At 43.7% G+C, this 26,310-nt stretch overlaps 1 protein-coding gene across 1 annotated transcript in view; it reads right to left on the bottom strand.

Annotated features, from left to right (window-relative positions):
* Positions 1-5,654: 5,654 nt before the first annotated feature.
* syt17 (synaptotagmin XVII) overlaps positions 5,655-26,310 on the bottom strand; it is a gene marked incomplete at both ends in the record, with an annotated part of 41,641 nt that continues 20,985 nt past the window's right edge. Inside the window, 6 exons of the mRNA XM_084175199.1 lie at positions 5,655-5,792; positions 18,868-18,942; positions 19,575-19,718; positions 20,026-20,179; positions 21,930-22,173; positions 22,581-22,729. Coding sequence (XP_084031325.1) covers positions 5,655-5,792; positions 18,868-18,942; positions 19,575-19,718; positions 20,026-20,179; positions 21,930-22,173; positions 22,581-22,729 — 904 coding nt within the window. The remainder of the gene's footprint in view (positions 5,793-18,867; positions 18,943-19,574; positions 19,719-20,025; positions 20,180-21,929; positions 22,174-22,580; positions 22,730-26,310) is intronic.

Below are 26,310 nucleotides of genomic sequence, written 5' to 3' on the forward strand. Positions count from 1 at the left end.
GTTAATATGTATATTAGTAGGTATAGTTAGTAGGTATGTTAGTAGGAATATTAGTAGGTATGTTAGTAGGTATATTAGTAGGTATATTAGTATGTATAGTTAGTAGGTATGTTAGTAGGTATATTAGTAGGTATATTAGTAAGTATAGTTAGTAGGTATGTTAGCATGTATAGTTTGTAGGTATATTAGTAGGTATAGTTAGTAGGTATGTTAGTAGGTATATTAGTAAGTATGTTAGTAGGTATGTTAGTAGGTATGTTAGTAGGTATGTTACTAGGTATATTAGTAGGTATATTAGTAGGTATATTAGTAGGTATGTTAGTAGGTATATTAGTAGGTATGTTAATAGGTATATTAGTAGGTATAGTTAGTAGGTATGTTAGTATGTATATTAGTAGGTATGTTAGTAGGTTTGTTAGTAGGTATGTTAGTAGGTATATTAGTAGGTATGTTAGTAGGTATGTTAGTAGGTACAGTGCTATGAAAAAGTTTTTTCACAATTTTCTCTACTTTTGCATATTTGTGATACTGAATGTTATCAGATTTTCAACGACAACCTAATATTAGATAAAGGAACATAAATGAATAAATAACACAACTATTACATATTTATTTCATAAACAAAGTTATGCAACACCCAATTCCCCTGTGTGAAAAAGTAATTGCCCCCTTACATTCAATAACTGGTTGTGCCACCTTTAGCTGCAATGACTCCAACCAAATAGTTGTTGATCAGTCTCTCACGTCGCTGTGGAGGAATTTTGGCCCACTCTTCCATGCAGAACTGCTTTAACTCAGTGACGTGTGGGTTTTCAAGCATGAACTGCTCGTTTCAAGTCCTGCCACAACATCTCAATTGGGATTAGGTGTGGACTTTGACTAGGCCATTCCAAAACGTCCAATTCGTTGCTTTTTAGCAATTTTTATGTAGACTTGATTGTGTGTTTTGGATCATTGTCTTGCTGCATGACCCAGCTGCGCTTCAGCTTCAGCTCACAGACGGATGGTCTGACATTCTCCTGTAGAATTCTCTGATACAGAGCAGAATTCATGGTTCCTTCTATTAAGGCAAGTCGTCCAGGTCCTGAGGCAGCAAATCATCCCCAAAGCATCACCACCACCACCATGCTTGACCTTTGGTATGATGTTCTTACTGTGGAATGCAGTGTTTGGTTTTCGCCAGGCATTACTGGAACCATGTCTATCCGTCTATCTGTCCTCTTTCTATCCGTCTATCCGTCTATCTGTCCTCTTTCTATCCGTCTATCCATCTATCTGTCCTCTGTCTATCCGTCTATCTGTCCTCTGTCTATCCGTATATCCATCTATCTGTCCTCTGTTTATCTGTCTATCTGTCCTCTGTCTATCCGTCTATCCGTCAATCAGGCCTGCAAGTCACATTATTCTGGCTTGCAAAGTGATGTGTAATTCCTATGGGAACTCAGCCAGAGTTAGGATATCCAACAGGTGGAATTGTTAATCATCAGCAACCTGCATTCAGAATGACTGCCAAGGTAGGGAAGATTGAATACTGAGACTACCTCAATCATCTAAACTGGAACAACCATCTCAGTAACAGGTCCAATAAATCCACTTACTATCAGATTTGGTTAGTTTAGAAAACGGCATGTTATTTATCTTTGTGTAGCATTAAAATTAATCAACCAATCAATGTACATGCAAAAACACAGATATTACAGTAAAACAAACTATTCTGAAAATCTCCCTTCAATAGAACATGCTGGGAAAGTTGCCAAACGTCAGCCTCGAAACCTTAATGACTTGGAGAAGATCTGTAAAGAGGAGTGGGACAAAATCCCTCCTGAGCTGTGTGCAAACCTGGTGACCAACTACAAGAAATGTCTGACCTCTGTGATTGCCAACAAGGGTTTTGCCACCAAGTACTAAGTCATGTTTTGCAGAGGGGTCAAATACTTATTTCCCTCATTAAATATATACGATATACGGCGCCGGAGAAGATGGCTGCCGTTTTACAGCCCTCTAACCAATTGTACTATTATGTGTGTTTTTCCGCGTTATTTGTAATTTATTTTGTACATAATGTTTCTGCCATCATCTCTTATAACCAAAAAGAGCTTCTGGATATCAGGACAGCGATTACTCACCTCGTATTGGACGAAGATTTTTTCTTCAACGAGGCGGCCGCGAAGGATATCCTACAGACACCCGACAAGGCCCAAATCCCCGTCATTCGTATGAGGAAGAGACGGAGATATCGTGGACGTAGGTCGGGGTGCCTTGTAAGGATCCGACGGCGATCGAGTAAACTGCCGCTCCCATCAATCCTATTAGCCAATCTTCAATCATTGGAGAACAAATTGGATGACCTAAGATAACGGTTATCCTACCAACGGGACATTAAAAACTGTAATATCTTATGTTTCACCGAGTCGTGGCTGAACGACGACATGGATAACATACAGCTAGCGGGCTATACGCTACATCGGCAGGATAGAACGGCTGACTCCGGTAAGACAAGGGGTGGCGGTCTGTGTATATTTGTAAACAACAGCTGGTGCATAAAATCAAATACTAAGGAAGTCTCAAGGTTTTGCTTGCCTGAGGTAGAGTATCTTATGATAAGCTGTAGACCACACTATTTACCAAGAGAGTTTTCATCTATATTTTTCATAGCTGTCTATTTACCACCACAAACCAATGCTGGCATTAAGATTGCACTGAATGAGCTGTATAAGGCCATAAATCAACAGGAAAACGCTCATCCAGATGCAGCGCTCCTAGTGGCCGGGGACTTTAATGTAGGGAAACTTAAATCTGTTCTACTTAATTTCTACCAGCATGTTAAATGTGCAACCAGAGGAAAAAAACTCTAGACCACCTTTACTCCACACACAGAGACGCATACAAAGCTCTCCCTCGCCCTCCATTTGGCAAATCTGACCATAACTCTATCCTCCTGATTCCTGCTTATAAGCAAAAACTAAAGCAGGAAGCACCAGTGACTCTGTTAATAAAAAAGTGGTCAGATGACGCAGATGCTAAGCTACAGGACTGTTTTGCTAGCACAGACTGGAACATGTTCCGGGATTCTTCAGATAGCATTGAGGAGTACACCACATCAGTCACTGGCTTCATCAATAAGTGCATCGATGATGTCGTCCCCACAGTGACCGTACGTACATACCCCAACCAGAAGCCATGGATTACAGGAAACATCCGCACTGAGCTAAAGGGTAGAGCTGCCACTTTCAAGGAGCGGGACTCTAACCCGGACGCTTATAAGAAATCCCGCTATGCCCTCCGATGAACCATCAAACAGTCAATACAGGACTAAGATTGAATGGTACTACATTTTTTACATTTTAGTCCTTTTAGCAGACACTCTTATCCAGAGCGACTTACAGGAGCAATTAGGGTTAAGTGCCTTGCTCAAGGGCACATCGACAGATGTTTCACCTAGTTGGCTCGGGGATTAGAACCAACAACCTTTCGGTTACTGGCACAACGCTCTTAACCACTAAGCCACCTGCCGTACTACACTGGCTCTGACGCTCGTTGGATGTGGCAGGGCTTGAAAACTATTACAGACTATAAAGGGAAGCACAGCCGCGAGCTGCCCAGTGACACAAGACTTCCAGACGAGCTAAACCACTTCTATGCTCGCTTCGAGGCAAGCAACACTGAAGCAGGCATGAGAGCACCAGCTGTTCCGGATGACTATGTGATCACGCTCTCCGTAGCCGATGTGAGTAAGACTTTTAAGCAGGTCAACATTCACAAGGCCGCAGGGCCAGACGGATTACCAGGACGTGTACTCCGAGCATGTGCTGACCAACTGGCAAGTGTCTTCACTGACATTTTCAACATGTCCCTGACTGAGTCTGTACTACCAACATGTTTCAAGCAGACCACCATAGTCCCCATGCCCAAGGACTCTAAGATAACCTGCCTAAATGACTACCGACCCGTAGCACTGACGTCTGTAGCCATGAAGTGCTTTGAAAGGCTGGTCATGGCTCACATCAACAGCATTATCCCAGAAACCCTAGACCCACTCCAATTTGCACACCGCCCCAACAGATCCACAGATGATGCAATCTCTATTGCACTCCACACTGCCCTTTCCCACCTGGACAAGAGGAACACCTACGTGAGAATGCTATTCATTGACTACAGCTCAGCATTCAACACCATAGTGCCCTCAAAGCTCATCACAAAGCTAAGGATCCTGGGACTAAACACCTCCCTCTGCAACTGGATCCTGGACTTCCTGACAGGCCGCCCCCAGGTGGTAGGGGTAGGTAACAACATATCTGCCACACTGATCCTCAACACGGGGGCCCCTCAGGGGTGCGTGCTCAGACCCCTCCTGTACTCCCTGTTCACCCATGACTGCATGGCCAGGCACGACTCCAACACCATCATTAAGTTTGCCGACGACACAACAGTGGTAGGCCTGATCACCGACAACGATGAGACAGCCTATAGGGAGGAGGTCAGAGACCTGGCCGTGTGGTGCCAGGATAACAACCTCTCCCTCAACAATCGCAAGACAAAGGAGATGATTGTGGACTACAGGAAAAAAAAGAGGACTGAGCACGCCCCCATTCTCATCGACAGGGCTGTAGTGGAACAGGTTGAGAGCTTCAAGTTCCTTGGTGTCCACATCACCAACGAACTATCATGGTCCAAACACACCAAGACAGTCGTGAAGAGGGCACGACAAAGCCTATTCCCCCTCAGGAGACTGAAAAGATTTGCCATGGGTCCTCAGATCCTCAAAAAATTCTACAGCTGCACCATCGAGAGCATCCTGACTGGTTGCATCACCGCCTGGTGTGGCAACTGCTTGGCCTCCGACCGCAAGGCACTACAGAGGGTAGTGCGTACGGCCCAGTACATCACTGGGGCCAAGCTTCCTGCCATCCAGGACCTCTATACCAGGCGGTGTCAGAGGAAGGCCCTCAAAATTGTCAAAGACTCCAGCCACCCTAGTTATAGACTGTTCTCTCTGCTACCGCACGGCAAGCGGTACCGGAGTGCCAAGTCTAGGTCCAAAAGACTTCTCAACAGCTTCTACCCCCAAGCCATAAGACTCCTGAACAGCTAATCATGGCTACCCAGACTATTTGCACTGCCCCCCCCCCACCCCATCCTTTTACGCTGCTGCTACTCTGTTAATTATTTATGCAAAGTCACTTTAACTCTACCCACATGTACATATTACTTCAATTACCTCAACTAGCCGGTGCCCCCGCACATTGACTCTGCACCGGTACCCCCCTGTATATATAGCCTCCCTACTGTTATTTTATTTTACTTCTGCTAATTTTTTCTCAACACTTTTTTTGTTGTTGTTTTATTTTTACTTTTTTGTTAAAAATAAATGCACTGTTGGTTAAGGGCTGTAAGTAAGCATTTCACTGTAATGTCTGCACCTGTTGTATTCGGCGCATGTGGCCAATAACATTTGATTTGATTTGATAAAATGCAAATCAATTTATAACATTTTTGACATGCGTTTTTCTGGATTTTTTCTCACTGTTCAAATAAACCTACCATTAACATTATAGACTGATCATTTCTTTATCAGTGGGCAAACGTACAAAATCAGCAGGGGATCAAATACTTTTTTCCCTCACTGTATGTTAGTAGGTATGTTAGTAGGGATGTTAGTAGGTATAGTTACCTGATCCCTGGCACATGTCTGTCTGCAGCAGCTGCTTGGCTCTGATGATGTCAACGTTGAGTCTTCCAGCGGAGGGCAGGTAGTTGAGCGATAACAGCAGCTCTCCCAGCTCCACCTCATTCTGTTAGAAACATAAAACACTGTTAATATCTCTTTATCTATAGATCTGTCTGTGTGTCTGTCTGTCTGTCTGTCTGTCTGTCTGTCTGTATGTCTGTCTGAATATCTCAGGTAGTAGAGAGATAACAACATCTCACCTAGCTCCACCTCATTTTGGAAAGAATATTAGTTAGGGGAAAAAACTCATCTGTCCTCTGTCTATCTGTCTATCCGTCTATCCGTCTGTCTATCTGTCCTCTGTCTATCTGTCCTTTGTCTATCTGTTCTCTGTGTATCCATCTATCTGTCATCTGTCTATCCATCTATCTGTCATCTGTCTATCCGTCTATCTGTCATCTGTCTATCTGTCTATCCGTCTATCTGTCCTCTGTCTATCCGTCTATCCGTCTATCCGTCTATCTGTCTATCTGTCCTCTGTCTATCCGTCTATCCGTCTATCCGTCTATCTGTCCTCTGTCTATCCGTCTATCCGTCTATCCGTCTATCCGTCTATCCGTCTTTCTGTCCTCTGTCTATCTGTCTATCTGTCCTCTGTCTATCTGTCTATCCGTCTACCCGTCTATCCGTCTATCCGTCTATCCGTCTATCCGTCAATCTGTCCTCTGTCTAACCGTCTAACCGTCTAACCGTCTATCCGTCTATCCGTCTATCCGTCTATCCGTCTACCCGTCTATTCGTCTATCCGTCTATCCGTCTATCCGTCTATCCGTCTATCCGTCTATCCGTCAATCTGTTCACTGTATATCCGTCTATCCGTATATCTGTCCTCTGTCTATCCGTCTATCCGTCTATCTGTCCTCTGTCTATCTGTCCTCTTTCTATCCGTCTATCTGTCCTCTGTTTATCTGTCTATCTGTCCTCTGTCTATCTGTCTATCTGTCTATCCGTCTATCCGTCTATCCGTCTATCCGTCTATCCGTCTATCCGTCTATCCGTCTATCCGTCTATCCGTCTATCCTTCTATCCGTCAATCTGTCCTCTGTCTATCCGTCTATCTGTCTATCCGTCTAGCCGTCTCTCAGTCTATCCGTCAATCTGTCCTCTGTCTATCCGTCTATCCGTCTATCCGTCTATCTGTCCTCTGTCTATCCGTCTATCCGTCTATCTGTCCTCTGTCTATCTGTCTATCCGTCTATCTGTCCTCTGTTCTCTGTCTATCTGTCTATCTGTCTATCCGTCTATCCGTCTATCCGTTTATCCGTCTATCCGTCTATCCGTCTATCTGTCCTCCGTCTATCCGTCTATCTGTCTATCCGTCTATCCGTCTATCTGTCCTCTGTCTATCCGTCTATCTGTCCTCTGTCTATCTGTCTATCTGTCCTCTGTCTATCTGTCTATCTGTCCTCTGTCTATCCGTCTATCCGTCTGTCTGTCCATCTGTCTATCCGTCTATCCGTCTATCTGTCTATCCGTCTATCCGTCTATTGTCTATCCTTCTATCCGTCTATCCGTCTATCTGTCAATCTGTCCTCCGTCTATCCGTCTATCCGTCTATCTGTCCTCTGTCTATCCGTCTATCTGTCTATCTGTCTGTCCGTCTATCCTTCTATCCGTCTGTCTGTCCTCTGTCTATCCGTCTATCTGTCTATCTGTCTATCTGTCTATCCGTCTATCCGTCTATCCGTCTATCTGTCCTCTGTCTATCCGTCTATCTGTTTATCTGTCTATCCGTCTATCCGTCTATCCATCTTTCTGTCCTCTGTCTATCTGTCTATCTGTTTATCTGTCTATATGTCCTATGTCTATCCGTCTATCCGTCTATCTGTCCTCTGTCTATCTGTCTATCCGTCTATCCGTCTATCTGTCCTCTGTTTATCTGTCTATCTGTCCTCTATCTATCCGTCTATCCGTCAATCTGTCTATCTGTCCTCTGTCTATCTGTCCTCTTTCTATCCGTCTATCTGTCCTCTGTCTATCCGTCTATCTATCCGTCTCTCTGTCCTCTGTCTATCTGTCTATCCGTCTATCCGTCAATCTGTCTATATGTCCTCTGTCTATCTGTCCTCTGTCTATCCATCTATCTATCTGTCTATCTGTCCTCTTTTCTATCTGTCCTCTGTCTATCCATCTATCCGTCAATCTGTCTATCTGTCCTCTGTCTATCTGTCCTCTTTCTATCCGTCTATCTGTCCTCTGTTTATCTGTCTATCTGTCGTCTGTCTTTCCGTCTATCCATTTATCCGTCAATCTGTATATCTGTCCTCTGTCTATCTGTCCTCTTTCTATCCGTCTATCTGTCCTCTGTTTATCTGTCTATCTGTCCTCTTTCTATCCGTCTATCCGTCTATCTGTCCTCTGTCTATCTGTCTATCCGTATGTCCGTCTATACGTCTATCCGTCTATCTGTCCTCTGTCTATCCGTCTATCCGTCTATCCGTCTATCTGTCCTCTGTCTATCTGTCTATCTGTCTATACGTATATCCGTCTATCCGTCTATCCGTCTATCCGTCTATCTGTCCTCTGTCTATCTGTCTATCTGTCTATACGTATATCCGTCTATCCGTCTATCCGTCTATCCGTCTATCTGTCCTCTGTCTATCTGTCTATCCGTCTATCCATCTATTTTCTATCCGTCTATCCGTCTATCCGTCAATCTTTCCTCTGTCTATCCGTCTATCCGTCTATCCGTCTATCCGTCTATCCGTCAATCTGTCCTCTGTCTATCCGTCTATCCGTCTGTCCGTCTATCCGTCTATCTGTCCTCCGTCTATCCGTCTATCTGTCTATCCGTCTATACGTCTATCTGTCCTCTGTCTATCCGTCTATCTGTCTATCTGTCCTCTGTCTATCAGTCCTCTTTCTATCCGTCTATCTGTCCTCTATTTATCTGTCTATCTGTCGTCTGTCTATCCGTCTATCCATTTATCCGTCAATCTGTCTATCTGTCCTCTGTCTATCTGTCCTCTTTCTATCTATCTATCTGTCCTCTGTTTATCTGTCTATCTGTCCTCTTTCTATCTGTCTATCTGTCTATCTGTCCTCTTTCTATCCATCTATCCGTCTATCTGTCCTCTGTCTATCCGTCTATCCATCTATCAGTCTATCCGTCTATCTGTCCTCTGTCTATCCGTCTATTAGTCTATTTGTCTATCTGTCCTCTGTCTATCTGTCTATCCGTCTATCCGTCTATCCGTCTATCTGTCTATCCGTCTATCTGTCTATCCGTCTATCTGTCTATCCTTTATCCGTCTATCCGTCTATCCTTCTATCCGTCTATCTGTCCTCTGTCTATCTGTCTATCTGTCCTCTGTCTATCTGTCTATCTGTCCTCTGTCTATCCATCTATCCGTCTGTCTATCCATCTGTCTATCCGTCTATCCGTCTATCCGTCTATCTGTCTATCCGTCTATCCGTCTATTGTCTATCCTTCTATCCGTCGATCCGTGTATCCGTGTATCCGTCTATCCGTCTATCCGTCTATCTGTCAATCTGTCCTCCGTCTATCCGTCTATCCGTCTATCTGTCTATCTGTCCTCTGTCTATCTGTCTATCCGTCTATCCGTCTATCCGTCTATCTGTCTATCCGTCTATCTGTCTATCCTTTATCCGTCTATCCGTCTATCCGTCTATCCTTCTATCCGTCTATCTGTCCTCTGTCTATCTGTCTATCTGTCCTCTGTCTATCTGTCCTCTGTCTATCTGTCCTCTTTCTATCCGTCTATCTGTACTCTGATTATCTGTCTATCTGTCCTCTTTCTATCCATCTATCCGTCTATCTGTCCTCTGTCTATCCGTCTATCCATCTATCAGTCTATCCGTCTATCTGTCCTCTGTCTATCCGTCTATTAGTCTATTTGTCTATCTGTCCTCTGTCTATCTGTCTATCCGTCTATCCGTCTATCCGTCTATCCGTCTATCTGTCTATCCGTCTATCTGTCTATCCGTCTCTCTGTCTATCCTTTATCCGTCTATCCGTCTATCCGTCTATCCTTCTATCCGTCTATCCTTCTATCCGTCTATCCGTCTATCCGTCTATCCGTCTATCCGTCTATCCATCTATCTGTCCTCTGTCTATCCGTCTATCCGTCTATCTGTCCTCTGTCTATCTGTCTATCCGTCTATCCGTCTATCCGTCTATCTGTCCTCTGTCTATCTGTCTATCCGTCTATCCGTCTATCCGTCTATCTGTCCTCTGTCTATACGTCTATCTGTCTATCCGTCTATCTGTCTATCTGTCCTCTGTCTATCTGTCTATCCGTCTATCCGTCTATCCGTCTATCCGTCTATCCGTCTATCCGTCTATCTGTCCTCTGTCTATCCGTCTATCCGTCTATCCGTCTATCCGTCTATCCGTATATCTGTCCTCTGTCTATCTGTCTATCCGTCTATCCGTCTATCCATATATCCGTCTATCCGTCTATCCGTCTATCTGTCCTCTGTCTATCCGTCTATCCGTCTATCCGTCTATCCGTCTATCTGTCCTCTGTCTATCCGTCTATCCGTCTATCTGTCCTCTGTCTATCCGTCTATCCGTCTATCCGTCTATCCGTCTATCTGTCTATCCTTCTATCCGTCTATCCGTCTATCCTTCTATACGTCTATCCGTCTATCCTTCTATCTGTCCTCTTTCTATCTGTCTATCTGTCCTCTGTCTATCTGTCTATCTGTCCTCTGTCTATCCGTCTATCCGTCTGTCTGTCCATCTGTCTATCCGTCTATCCGTCTATCCGTCCTCTGTCTATCTGTCCTCTGTCTATCTCTCTATCCGTCTATCCGTCTATCCGTCTATCCGTCTATCCGTCTATCTGTCCTCTGTCTATCCGTCTATCCGTCTATCCGTCTATCCGTCTATCTGTCCTCTGTCTATCTGTCTATCCGTCTATCCGTCTATCCTTCTATCCGTCTATCCGTCTATCCGTCTATCCGTCTATCTGTCCTCTGTCTATCCGTCTATCCGTCTATCCGTCTATCCGTCTATCCGTCTATCTGTCCTCTGTCTATCTGTCTATCCGTCTATCCGTCTATCCGTCTATCTGTCCTCTGTCTATCCGTCTATCCGTCTATCTGTCTATCTGTCCTCCGTCTATCCGTCTATCCGTCTATCCGTCTATCCGTCTATCTGTCCTCTGTCTATCCGTCTATCCGTCTATCCGTCTATCCGTCTATCCTTCTATCCGTCAATCTGTCCTCTGTCTATCCGTCTATCTGTCTATCCGTCTAGCCGTCTCTCAGTCTATCCGTCAATCTGTCCTCTGTCTATCCGTCTATCCGTCTATCCGTCTATCTGTCCTCTGTCTATCCGTCTATCCGTCTATCTGTCCTCTGTCTATCTGTCTATCCGTCTATCTGTCCTCTGTTCTCTGTCTATCTGTCTATCCGTCTATCCGTCTATCCGTCTATCCGTATATCTGTCCTCTGTCTATCTGTCTATCCGTCTATCCGTCTATCCGTCTATCTGTCCTCTGTCTATCCGTCTATCCGTCTATCCGTCTATCCGTCTATCCGTCTATCTGTCTATCCGTCTATCTGTCTATCCGTCTCTCTGTCTATCCTTTATCCGTCTATCCGTCTATCCGTCTATCCTTCTATCCGTCTATCCTTCTATCCGTCTATCCGTCTATCCGTCTATCCGTCTATCCGTCTATCCATCTATCTGTCCTCTGTCTATCCGTCTATCCGTCTATCTGTCCTCTGTCTATCTGTCTATCCGTCTATCCGTCTATCCGTCTATCTGTCCTCTGTCTATCTGTCTATCCGTCTATCCGTCTATCCGTCTATCTGTCCTCTGTCTATACGTCTATCTGTCTATCCGTCTATCTGTCTATCTGTCCTCTGTCTATCTGTCTATCCGTCTATCCGTCTATCCGTCTATCCGTCTATCCGTCTATCTGTCCTCTGTCTATCCGTCTATCCGTCTATCCGTCTATCCGTCTATCCGTATATCTGTCCTCTGTCTATCTGTCTATCCGTCTATCCGTCTATCCATATATCCGTCTATCCGTCTATCCGTCTATCTGTCCTCTGTCTATCCGTCTATCCGTCTATCCGTCTATCCGTCTATCTGTCCTCTGTCTATCCGTCTATCCGTCTATCTGTCCTCTGTCTATCCGTCTATCCGTCTATCCGTCTATCCGTCTATCTGTCTATCCATCTATCTGTCTATCCTTCTATCCGTCTATCCGTCTATCCTTCTATACGTCTATCCGTCTATCCTTCTATCTGTCCTCTTTCTATCTGTCTATCTGTCCTCTGTCTATCTGTCTATCTGTCCTCTGTCTATCCGTCTGTCTGTCCATCTGTCTATCCGTCTATCCGTCTATCCGTCCTCTGTCTATCTGTCCTCTGTCTATCTCTCTATCCGTCTATCCGTCTATCCGTCTATCCGTCTATCCGTCTATCTGTCCTCTGTCTATCCGTCTATCCGTCTATCCGTCTATCCGTCTATCTGTCCTCTGTCTATCTGTCTATCCGTCTATCCGTCTATCCTTCTATCCGTCTATCCGTCTATCCGTCTATCCGTCTATCTGTCCTCTGTCTATCCGTCTATCCGTCTATCCGTCTATCCGTCTATCCGTCTATCTGTCCTCTGTCTATCTGTCTATCCGTCTATCCGTCTATCCGTCTATCTGTCCTCTGTCTATCCGTCTATCCGTCTATCTGTCTATCTGTCCTCCGTCTATCCGTCTATCCGTCTATCCGTCTATCCGTCTATCTGTCCTCTGTCTATCCGTCTATCCGTCTATCCGTCTATCCGTCTATCCTTCTATCCGTCAATCTGTCCTCTGTCTATCCGTCTATCTGTCTATCCGTCTAGCCGTCTCTCAGTCTATCCGTCAATCTGTCCTCTGTCTATCCGTCTATCCGTCTATCCGTCTATCTGTCCTCTGTCTATCCGTCTATCCGTCTATCTGTCCTCTGTCTATCTGTCTATCCGTCTATCTGTCCTCTGTTCTCTGTCTATCTGTCTATCTGTCTATCCGTCTATCCGTCTATCCGTTTATCCGTCTATCCGTCTATCCGTCTATCTGTCCTCCGTCTATCCGTCTATCTGTCTATCCGTCTATCCGTCTATCTGTCCTCTGTCTATCCGTCTATCTGTCCTCTGTCTATCTGTCTATCTGTCCTCTGTCTATCTGTCTATCTGTCCTCTGTCTATCCGTCTATCCGTCTGTCTGTCCATCTGTCTATCCGTCTATCCGTCTATCTGTCTATCCGTCTATCCGTCTATTGTCTATCCTTCTATCCGTCTATCCGTCTATCTGTCAATCTGTCCTCCGTCTATCCGTCTATCCGTCTATCTGTCCTCTGTCTATCCGTCTATCTGTCTATCTGTCTGTTCTTCTATCCTTCTATCCGTCTGTCTGTCCTCTGTCTATCCGTCTATCTGTCTATCTGTCTATCTGTCTATCCGTCTATCCGTCTATCCGTCTATCTGTCCTCTGTCTATCCGTCTATCTGTTTATCTGTCTATCCGTCTATCCGTCTATCCATCTTTCTGTCCTCTGTCTATCTGTCTATCTGTTTATCTGTCTATATGTCCTATGTCTATCCGTCTATCCGTCTATCTGTCCTCTGTCTATCTGTCTATCCGTCTATCCGTCTATCTGTCCTCTGTTTATCTGTCTATCTGTCCTCTATCTATCCGTCAATCTGTCTATCTGTCCTCTGTCTATCTGTCCTCTTTCTATCCGTCTATCTGTCCTCTGTCTATCCGTCTATCTATCCGTCTCTCTGTCCTCTGTCTATCTGTCTATCCGTCTATCCGTCAATCTGTCTATCTGTCCTCTGTCTATCCATCTATCTATCTGTCTATCTGTCCTCTTTTCTATCTGTCCTCTGTCTATCCATCTATCCGTCAATCTGTCTATCTGTCCTCTGTCTATCTGTCCTCTTTCTATCCGTCTATCTGTCCTCTGTTTATCTGTCTATCTGTCGTCTGTCTTTCCGTCTATCCATTTATCCGTCAATCTGTCTATCTGTCCTCTGTCTATCTGTCCTCTTTCTATCCGTCTATCTGTCCTCTGTTTATCTGTCTATCTGTCCTCTTTCTATCCGTCTATCCGTCTATCTGTCCTCTGTCTATCTGTCTATCCGTATATCCGTCTATACGTCTATCCGTCTATCTGTCCTCTGTCTATCCGTCTATCCGTCTATCCGTCTATCTGTCCTCTGTCTATCTGTCTATCTGTCTATACGTATATCCGTCTATCCGTCTATCCGTCTATCCGTCTACCTGTCCTCTGTCTATCTGTCTATCTGTCTATACGTATATCCGTCTATCCGTCTATCCGTCTATCCGTCTATCTGTCCTCTGTCTATCTGTCTATCCGTCTATCCATCTATTTTCTATCCGTCTATCCGTCTATCCGTCAATCTTTCCTCTGTCTATCCGTCTATCCGTCTATCCGTCTATCCGTCAATCTGTCCTCTGTCTATCCGTCTATCCGTCTATCTGTCCTCCGTCTATCCGTCTATCTGTCTATCCGTCTATACGTCTATCTGTCCTCTGTCTATTCGTCTATCTGTCTATCTGTCCTCTGTCTATCAGTCCTCTTTCTATCCGTCTATCTGTCCTCTATTTATCTGTCTATCTGTCGTCTGTCTATCCGTCTATCCATTTATCCGTCAATCTGTCTATCTGTCCTCTGTCTATCTGTCCTCTTTCTATCTATCTATCTGTCCTCTGTTTATCTGTCTATCTGTCCTCTTTCTATCCGTCTATCCGTCTATCTGTCCTCTGTCTATCCGTCTATCCGTCTATCCGTCTATCCGTCTATCCGTCTATCCGTCTATCCGTTTATCCGTCTATCCGTCTATCTGTCCTCCGTCTATCCGTCTATCTGTCTATCCGTCTATCTGTCCTCTGTCTATCTGTCCTCTTTCTATCCGTCTATCTGTCCTCTCTTTATCTGTCTATCTGTCGTCTGTCTATCCGTCTATCCATTTATCCGTCAATCTGTCTATCTGTCCTCTGTCTATCTGTCCTCTTTCTATCCGTCTATCTGTCCTCTGTTTATCTGTCTATCTGTCCTCTTTCTATCCGTCTATACGTCTATCTGTCCTCTGTCTATCCGTCTATCCGTCTATCCGTCTATACGTCTATACGTCTATCTGTCCTCTGTCTATCCGTCTATCCGTCTATCCGTCTATCTGTCCTCTGTCCTCTGTTTATCTGTTTATCCGTCTATCCGTCTATCCGTCTATCCGTCTATCCGTTTATCCGTCTATCCGTCTATCCATCTATCTGTCCTCTGTCTATCTGTCTATCCGTCTATCCATCTATTGTCTATCCGTCTATCCGTCAATCTTTCCTCTGTCTATCCGTCTATCCGTCTATCCGTCTATCCGCCTATCCGTCTATCTGTCCTCCGTCTATCCGTCTATCTGTCTATCTGTCTATCCGTCTATCCGTCTATCTGTCCTCTGTCGATCCGTCTATCTGTCTATCTGTCTATCTGTCTATCTGTCGTCTGTCTATCCGTCTATCCATTTATCCGTCAATCTGTCTATCAGTCTTCTGTCTATCTGTCCTCTTTCTATCCGTCTATCTGTCCTCTGTTTATCTGTCTATCTGTCCTCTTTCTATCCGTCTATCCGTCTATCTGTCCTCTGTCTATCCGTCTATCCGTCTATCCGTCTATCTGTCCTCTGTCTATCCGTCTATCCGTCTATCCGTCCTCTGTCTATCCGTCTATCCGTCTATCTGTCTATCTGTCTATCCGTCTATCCGTTTATCCGTCTATCCGTCTATCCGTCTATCTGTCGTCTGTCTATCCGTCTATCTGTCTATCTGTCTATCTGTCCTCTGTCTATCTGTCCTCTTTCTATCCGTCTATCTGTCCTCTGTTTATCTGTCTATCTGTCGTCTGTCTATCCGTCTATCCATTTATCCGTCAATCTGTCTATCTGTCCTCTGTCTATCTGTCCTCTTTCTATCTGTCTATCTGTCCTCTGTTTATCTGTCTATCTGTCCTCTTTCTATCCGTCTATCCGTCTATCTGTCCTCTGTCTATCCGTCTATCCGTCTATACGTCTATCCGTCTATCTGTCCTCTGTCTATCCTTCTATCCGTCTATCCGTCCTCTGTCTATCTGTCTATTCGTCTATCCGTCTATCCGTCTATCCGTCTATTCGTCTATCCGTCTATCCGTCTATCCGTCTATCTGTCCTCTGTCTATCTGTCTATCCGTCTATCCATCTATTGTCTATCCGTCTATCCGTCTATCCGTCAATCTTTCCTCTGTCTATCCGTCTATCCGTCTATCCGTCTATCCGTCAATCTGTCCTCTGTCTATCCATCTATCCGTCTATCCGTCTATCTGTCCTCCGTCTATCCGTCTATCTGTCTATCTGTCTATCCGTCTATCCGTCTATCCGTCTATCCGTCTCTCTGTCCTCTGTCTATCCGTCTATCTGTCTATCTGTCTATCCGTCTATCCATCTATCCGTCTGTCTGTCCTCTGTCTATCCATCTATCTGTCTATCTGTCTATCTGTCTATCCGTTTATCGGTCTATCTGTCCTCTGTCTATCCGTCTATCTGTCTATCTGTCTATCCGTCTATCTGTCTATCCGTCTTTCTGTCCTCTGTCTATCTGTCTATCTGTCTCTCTGTCTATATGTCCTCTGTCTATCTGTCTATCCGTCTATCCGTCTATCCGTATATCTGTCCTCTGTCTATCTGTCTATCCATCTATCCGTCTATCTGTCCTCTGTTTATCTGTCTATCTGTCTATCCATCTATCCGTCTATCTGTCCTCTGTTTATCTGTCTATCTGTCCTCTATCTATCCGTCTATCCGTCAATCTGTCTATCTGTCTTCTGTCTATCTGTCCTCTTTCTATCCGTTTATCTGTCCTCTGTCTATCTGTCCTCTGTCTATCCGTCTATCTATCCGTCTATCTGTCCTCTGTCCTCTGTCTATCCGTCTATCCGTCTCTCTGTCCTTTGTCTATCTGTCCTCTTTCTATCCGTCTATCTGACCTCTATTTATCTGTCTATCTGTCCTCTTTCTATCCTCTGTCTATCCATCTATCCGTCTATCTGTCTATCCGTCTATCCGTCTATCTGTCTATCTGTCTATTTGTCTATCCGTCTATCCGTCTATCTGTCTATCCGTCTATCTGTCTATTCGTCTATCTGTCCTCTGTCTATCTGTATATCTGTCCTCTGTCTATCTGTCTATCCGTCTATCCGTCTATCTGTCCTCTGTCTATCTGTCTATCTGTCCTCTGTCTATCTGTCTATCCGTCTATCCGTCTATCCGTCTATCCGTCTATCTGTCCTCTGTCTATCCATCTATCCGTCTATCTGTCTATCCGTCTATCTGTCTATCCGTCTATCTGTCCTCTGTCTCTCCGTCTATCTGTCTATCTGTCTATCTGTCCTCTGTCTATCTGTCCTCTTTCTATCCGTCTATCTGTCCTCTGTTTATCTGTCTATCTATCGTCTGTCTATCCCTCTATCCATTTATCCGTCAATCTGTCTATCTGTCCTCTGTCTATCTGTCCTCTTTCTATCTGTCTATCTGTCCTCTGTTTATCTGTCTATCTGTCCTCTTTCTATCCGTCTATCCGTCTATCTGTCCTCTGTCTATCTGTCTATCTGTCCTCTGTCTATCTGTCTATCCGTCTATCCGTCTATCCGTCTATCCGTCTATCCGTCTATCCGTCTATCTGTCCTCTGTCTATCCATCTATCTGTCTATCCGTCTATCTGTCTATCCGTCTATCTGTCCTCTGTCTATCCGTCAATCTGTCTATCTGTCCTCTGTCTATCTGTCCTCTTTCTATCTGTCTATCTGTCCTCTGTTTATCTGTCTATCTGTCCTCTTTCTATCCGTCTATCCGTCTATCTGTCCTTTGTCTATCCGTCTATCCGTCTATCCGTCTATCTGTCCTCTGTCTATCTGTCTATCCGTCTATCCGTCTATCCGTCTATCCGTCTATCCTTCTATCCGTTTATCCGTCTATCCGTCTATCCGTCTATCCGTCTCTCTGTCCTCTGTCTATCCGTCTATCCGTCTATCCGTCTATCCGTCTATCTGTCTATCTGTCTATCCGTCTATCTGTCCTCTGTCCTCTGTCTATCCGTCTATCCGTCTATCCGTCTATCCGTCTATCTGTATATCTGTCCACTGTTTATCTTTCTATCTGTCTATCTGTCTATCCGTCTATCCGTCTATTCTTCTATCCGTCTATCTGTCCTCTGTCTATCTGTCTATCCGTCTATCCCTCTATCTGTCAATCTGTCTGTTTTGTTGTGTTGTTGTGTTGTGGTGTTTTAGTGTTGTTGTGTTGTGTTGTTGTTGTGTTATGGTGTTGTGGTGTTGTGTTGTTGTTGTTGATGTGTTGTGTTGTGTTGTGGTGTTGTGGTGTTGTGGTGTTGTGTTGTTGTTGTGTTGTGTTGTGTTGTTGTTGTTGTGTGGTGTTGTGGTGCTGTTGTTGTGTTGTTGTTTTCCCGGGTGATGCGTTTACCACCCTCGTGACAAGAGAACAGATGTGCAGCTAGGACAGTGTGTCAGTGTTAGTGTCACACACACACACACACACACACACACACACACACACACACACACACACACACACACACACACACACACACACACACACACACATACACACACACACAGAGACACACACACACACACAGTGTGTTAGTGTCAGTGTTGTGCCTCTCCTGACCAATAAACAACAGATTGGGCCTCAGAGGGCCTGAAGATGTCTGTGTAGGAGAGGCTGAGAGGAGGAGAGGAGGAGAAGAGAGGGGGAGGAGGAGGAGGAGGAGGAGGAGGAGGAGGAGGAGGAGGAGGAGGAGGAGGAGGAGAAGGAGGAGGAGGAGGAAGAGGAGGAGGAGGAGGAGGAGGAGGCGAAGAGGAGAGGAGAGGAGGAGGAGGAGGAGGAGGAGGAGGAGGATGAGGGGAGGGGAGGGGAGTGGAGGAGAGAAGGAAGTGAAGAGGAGCAGAGGAGGAGGAGGAGGAGGAGGAGGAGGAGGAGAGGCGAGGAGGAGAGGCTGAGAGGAGGAGGAAGAGGAAGAAGAGAGGCTGAGAAGCTCGATAATGTTTTTACAGGGAAAGGGGGGAATCCACTTTGGTCAATGTGTTGAACTAAGAAACTTAATGTGTGTGTGTTCCCCCTACCTGAGAGCTGGGTACCAGGGCCTTCCACCAGTGACCACCCTTCACCAGATCAACCTCACTCAGAGGCAGCGCCACCTACCAATGAAAACACATGATTAGAGATCTAATGTATCAGTCAGGGATGAAAGTAGATATCTTCCTTGTACTGGACCTATGTGTGTGCAAATGTTTTTATGAGCCTAAAGATGTAATTAAACTGTAAAAATGTATTACCTTTTAATGTAGGATGAACACAACCAGTCATTGTCAAATAAATCACTTCAAAAAGTAGACTACCTGCGTACGTTCATCCACTAAAATAATTCCAGCATCTGATGAATGAAAAAGACATCTATTAAAACACCCAAAAGTCTAATGACATTCGGCGATTTTCGTTAGGCACACTTGTAGTCTGAATTGATCTGTGTTCACATCGAACCACACCGCATTTTGGAACGTATACCACCCCTTTTTCAAGTCCATTTGCTAATTTCTCATGCGGCTGACATGCGGTAGGCTAATGATAAATGATTCTGTAACAGCCAACAGTTTTCCCTCCATCTTTGTTTTAATTATTGTGATAGGCTCATGTTTTACCGGCTTACTTTCACCCCTGGTATCAATACTCACAGGATTGGTGTGTGCTCGAGTGCGCGCTCGTGTGGTTGTGTATGAGTGCGTGTGTACGTGTTTTGCTTGCGTGGTTGTGTACGCGTGTGTGTGTTCACCTTGCCGATGACACAGTGTCGTGAGAACTTGTCAAAGTCGACGACAGACAGCAGCAGGGTGCGGCGCTGGGCCTCCAGGAACAGAAGGTCAAAGGTGAACCGCTCCTCGAACACCGGGTTCTGTGTCTTCCTCTTCACCCCCGTCTGAAGAAGAAAAATACTTGATTGTCCTTTAACTTACAGAAAAATGAGTCTTTATGCTCACAACCCAACCCCACCCTGAGGCTGGAAGCAACAGGTCTGCCTCAGTGCAGCACCCCCAGAGCAATACTTCTAGGTAGGGTTAAGTGATTTGGACAAGGGCACAACAGCAGGCAATGGTATCTAGGATACTGATGCCACCAACCCTTCCAGTTGCCAGCTCACATCCCACCAGATTTTTCCAGTCGGAGCTGGGATTCAAACCAGCAACCCTCCATTTACAGGGCCGCTTCCCTAACCGCTAGGCTACCTGCCGGGAGTTCTTGTGGTCCGGCAGCAGGCTGATCTTGACGTATGGGTTGGAGTGGGCCATGTCCTGGCGGGCACCATCACAGGTCAGGGGGGGGGGCAGGTCGCGAGCCTCAATGACCCTAACGCCCAGGTGGCCGTTGATTAGGTCATACCTGAGAGGAGAGGAGAGGGGTGGGAGGGAGGGAGGGAGAGAGAGACAGAGAGAAAAAGAGAGAGAGCGAGAGAGAGAGAGAGAGAGAGAGAGAGAGAGGAGGAGAGGGGGATGATCAGAGACACAGAGAGAAGGAGAGAGAGAGAGAGAGAGAGAGAGAGAGAGAGAGAGAGAGAGAGAGAGAGAGAGCGAGAGAGAGAGAGAACAACAACAACAACAATAACAACAACACAATTAGACCCAACCAAATCTTGAGAAAACAAAAAGAGAATTACTTGACACATTGGAAAGAACAAACAAAAAAACAGAGCAAACTAGAATGCTATTTGGCCCTAAACAGAGAGTACACAGTGGCAGAATACCTGACCACTGTGACTGACCAAAACTTAAGGAAAGCTTTGACTATGTACAGACTCAGTGAGCATAGCCTTGCTATTGAGAAAGGCCGCCGTAGGCAGACCTGGCTCTCAAGAGAAGACAGGCTATGTGCACACTGCCCACAAAATGAGGTGGAAACTGAGCTGCACTTCCTAACCTCCTGCCAAATGTATGACCATATTAGAGACACATATTTCCCTCAGATTACAGCGATCCACAAAGAATTTGAAAACAAACCCAATTTTGATAAACTCCCTTATCTACTGGGTGAAAAACCACAGTGTGCCATCACAGCTGCAAGATTTGTGACCTGTTGCCACAAGAAAAGGGCAACCAGTGAAGAACAAACACCATTGTAAATACAACCCATATTTATGTTTATTTATTTTCCCATTTGTACTTTAACTATTTGCACATTGTTACAACACTGTATATATACATAATATGACATTTGAAGTGTCTTTATTCTTTTGGAACTTCTTAGTGTAATGTTTACTGTTAATATTTATTGTTTATTTCACTTTTGTTTACTATCTACTTCACTTGCTTTGGCAATGTTAACATACGTTTCCCATGCCAATAAAGACCTTAAATTGAATTGAATTGGAATTGAATTGAATTGAGAGAAAGAGAGAGAGAGAGAGAGAGAGAGAGAGAGAGAGAGAGAGAGAGAGAGAGAAAGAGAGAGAGAGAGAGAGAGAGAGAGAGAGAGAGAGAGAGAGAGAGAGATAGAGAGAGAGAGAGAGAGAAAGAGAGAGAGAGAGAGAGAGAGAGAGAGAGAGAGAGAGACAGAGAGGGGGGGGAGAGAGAGAGAGGGGAGGAGAGGGGGATGATCAGAGACACAGAGAGAGAGAGAGAGAGAGAGAGAGAGAGAGATAGAGAGAGAGAGAAAGAGAGAGAGAGAGAGAGAGAGAGAGAGAGAGAGAGAGAGAGAGAGAGAGAGAGAGGAGGAGAGGAGGATGATCAGAGACACAGAGAGAAGGAGAGAGAGAGAGATAGAGAGAGAGAGAAAGAGAAAGAGAAAGAGAAAGAGAAAGAGAGAAAAAGAGAGAGAGAGAGAGCGAGAGAGGGGAGGAGAGGAGAGGGGGATGATCAGTGACACAGAGAGAAGGAGAGAGAGAGAGAGAGAGAGAGAGAGAGAGAGAGAGAGAGAGAAGGAGAGAGAGAGAGAGAGGGGGGAGGAGAGGGGGATGATCAGAGGGAGATGAAGAAAAGTAAGAAAGATCAGACAAACAGATGAATGAAAATAAAATGAGTGTCTTTCTTATTTTGCTGTATTTATTTCTGGGGCTTACATGCTGCTGGTTGCTTATTATTATTAATATTATAAAACATAAAATATATAATACAATATATAAAAGACAAAACATTACTGTGTGCTGAAGTGGAGCATGCCCAGTTGGTAGCGTAGCAGAATCTCGTCGTCCGTTAGCGAGTCCACGTCGTCTCCGGATGAGTCCAGAGAGTAGAGGCGTGGCTCCAACTTCCGGAAGTAGTCGTCCGGAGGGGGCTGGGGTCGACGCAGCGGCTGGATCACCTCCTTCCTGGGGCCCATGGCCCAGAACTCTATGGGCTTCACATCAACCAGCGGAGAGCTGGGCCTGCGGGCGTCTAGACCTGGGGAAGGGGAGGGGAGGTGAGGGGAGAGGGGGGGGGGGGGGGGGGGGGGGGATAGAGGAGAATATAGATAGAGAGAGGAGAGGGGAATGAAGAAGTTAATGGACAAAAATTAAATCATTTTTTGATTCAGTGGTTCTTAGTGGTTCAGTGTTTGATCCAGTGGTTCTTACTGGTTAATTGGTTCAGTGGTTCAGTGTTTAATTCAGTAATTCCTTGGTTCAGTGATTCAGTGTTTAATTCAGTAGTTCAGTTGTTAATTGGTTCAGTATTTGATTAATTGGTTCAGTGGTTAAGTGGTTAAGAGTTCGATTCAGAGATTCAGGGGTTCAGTATTTGATTCAGTAGTTAAGTGGTTAATTGGTTCAGTGTTTGATTCTGTGATTCATTGGTTCAGTGGTTCTTACTGGAGAGTTGTCGGATCAGGCTGAAGGTGGATCGGGACATCTCTGAGCTGGAACGTCTCCGGGTCGGAAGGCTGTCCAGCGGTATTGCCATGGCGTCAACATGAGTGACCCTGGTATCAGTGTCCTTCTCATCCACACACTCGTTCACTCTGAGACGGAGCAAGAGAGAGAAACAGAGGGAGAGGGAGAGAGAAAGACAGGGAGAGAGAGAGACATAAATAGAGAGAGAAACAAAAGAAAGAGTGAGAGTGGGAGAGAGAGAGGGAGGGAGGGAGGGAGGGAGGGAGGGAGGGAGAGAGAGAGAGAGAGAGAGAGAGAGAGAGAGAGAGAGAGAGATAGTTTAACCTCATGATCTACTACAGGGGCTTCATGGCCAGATCTCCCCCCCAAAAAAATTTTTTAAAACATTTTTTATGAATATTACTAACAACAACAGATTAAACTCCTTTTGGCCAAGGGATCCGTGAAATAAGTTTAGAGGGTGTAATAGAATACAATACAATGTAATATTATTCCTCTTCAGTATTCTGTTCTTACCCCTGGGCAACATGGGCCTGGGAGGCTCACAGGGATATTGGTATCCACAGTACTCCACCTATTATCCATATTTCAACTCAATACTTATTGTATTCCCCCAAAATGTTGTATTTTTTAAAAACAGAAATGCACTGTAATGTTCAGATTAAGAGGGGGTCCCTGATGACTTTGCAATCACAAAAGGGGTCAGAACCCCTGTTGGTGGTACCAGCCAACTCAGAGTATGGAGCTCCTCTGGGTCCATGTAAAGGACAAGAAACATCTGTTATTGAGTAATGAGTAATGTGGTTGAAATGTGTGTGTGTGTGTGTGTGTGTGTGTGTGTGTGTGTGTGTGTGTGTGTGTGTGTGTGTGTGTGTGTGCTAACGACTCTCTGGCAGGTGTGACTGATTGTTTCCATGAGCGATAGTGAGACTTGTGTAAACACAGCTGTCACTGGCTGCCTCTCAAAGGGCCGGCAGGTAGCCTAGTGGTTAGCGTGTGGGGCCAGTAACCCAAAGGTCACTAGCTTGAGTCCTTGAGCCAACAAGTTGAAAAATCTGTCAATGTGCCCTTGAACAAGGCACTTAACAAGTGGTGGAAAAAGTACCTAATTGTCATACTTGAGAAAAAGTAAAGATACCTTAAAAGAAAATGACTTAAGTGAAAGTCACCCAGTAAAATTGTATTTGAGTAAAGGTATTTGGTTTTAAATATATTTAAGTATCAAAAGTAAATGTAATTGATAAAATATTCTAAGTAATAATACAAAAAAACGCAGCATCATATGATGCAAAATGCATTATACGGGGATGATTTCTGTATTTAGAAAGTTACATATCTTGAAAACTTGAGTGCTGACAAGCAAAACATCATGTCAACAATGGACTAATGAAACAAATAACAAAATATCGTTTTTGGGTGGAGTTGTCCTTTAAATAGTACTTTGAAGTACTTTGCACCACTGCACTTAACCCTAATTGCTCCAGAGTCGCCATTAATAATGGCTGACCCTGGCTGTGACCCCACTCTCTGAGAGTGTCTCAGGGGAAGTTGGGACATGCAAAAAAACATTTGAAATAGGACAAATATAAGCACCCACCTTACTACTGTGTTCAAAAGTAGTGCACTATGTAGGAAATATTGGGCCATTTGGGATGCAAACACTATGCGGCTGATGTAGAATATCTCTAATAACTACTGACACTATATACCAGAATATCTCTAATAACTACTGACACTATATACCAGAATATCTCTAATAACTACTGACAATATACACCAGAATATCTCTAACAAATACTGACACTATATACCAGAATATCTCTAATAACTACTGACACTTTACACCAGAAAATCTCTAATCACTACTGACACGTTCTACCAGAGTATCTCTAATAACTACAGTTTACTATATACCTAAATATCTCTAATAACTACTGACACTTTATACCAGAATATCTCTAATAACTACTGACACTTTATAAAAGAATATCTCTAATAACTACAGTGTACTATATACCAGAATATCTCTAATAACTACTGACACTATATACCAGAATACCTCTAACAACTACTGACACTATATACCAGAATATCTCTAATAACTACAGTTTACTACATACCAGAATATCTCTAACAACTACTGACACTATATACCAGAATACCTCTAATAACTACTGACACAATATACCAGAATATCTCTAATAACTTAAGACATTATATAACCAGAATATCTCTAATAATTACTGACACATTAATCCAGAATATCTCTAATAACTACTGACACATTACATCAGAATATCTCTATTAACTACAGTTGACTATACAACAGAATATCTCTATTAACTACAGTTTACTATGTACCAGAATATCTCTAATAACTACTGACACTATATACCAGAATATCTCTAATAACGACTGACACATTACACCAGAATATCTCTAATAACTACAGTTTACTAAATACCAGAATATCTCTAATAACTACTGACACTATATACCAGAATATCTCTAAGAACTACTTAGACTTTACACCAGAATATCTGTAACAACTACTGAAACTTTACACCCGAATATATCTAATAACTACTGACACTATATAAGAGAATATCTCTAATAACTACTGACATTATATGCCAGAATATCTCTAACAACTACTGACATTATATACCAGAATATCTATAATAACTACTGACACTATATACCAGAATATCTCTAATAACTTAAGACATTATATACCAGAATATCTCTAATAATTACTGACACATTACACCAGAATATCTCTAATAACTACTGACACATTATATCAGAATATCTCTAATAACTACTGAGACTATACACCCGAATATCTCTATTAACTACAGTTTACTATATACCAGAATATCTCTAATAACTACTGACACTATATACCAGAATATCTCTAATAACAACTGACACATTACACCAACATTTCTATAATAACTACTGAGACTTTACTACAGAATATCTCTAATAACTACAGTTTACTATATACCAGAATAACTCTAACAACTACTGAAACTATATAGCAGAATATATCTAATAGCTACAGACACTTTACAACAGAATATCTCTAATAACTACTGACATGTTCTACCAGAATATCTCTAATAACTACAGTTTACTATATTTAAGAATATATCTAATAACTACTGACACTATATAAGAGAATATCTCTAATAACTACTGAGACATTACACCAGAATATCTCTAACAACCATTGACACCAAATAGCAGAATATCTCCAATAACTACAGTTTATATATATCAGAATATCTCTAATAACTACTGACACTTTACACCAGAATATCTCTAATAACTACTGACACTATACACCAGAATATCTCTAATAACTACTGTTTACTGTATACCAGAATATCTCTAATAACTACTGACATGTTCTACCAGAATATCTCTAATAAATACAGTTTACTATATACCAGAATATCTGTAATAACTACTGACACTATATACCAGAATATCTCTAACAACTACTGACAATATATAGCAGAATATCTATAATAACTACTGACACTATATGCCCGAATATCTCTAATAACTACGGGCACTATATATCAAAATATCTCTAATAACTACTGACACTTTACACCAGAATATCTCTAATAACTACTGACACATTACATAAGAATATCTCTAAAAACTACTGAGACTTTACACCAGAATATCTCTAATT

The sequence above is a fragment of the Coregonus lavaretus genome (assembly GCF_964263955.1).
Source record: "Coregonus lavaretus genome assembly, chromosome: 2".
Lineage (NCBI taxonomy): Eukaryota > Metazoa > Chordata > Actinopteri > Salmoniformes > Salmonidae > Coregonus > Coregonus lavaretus.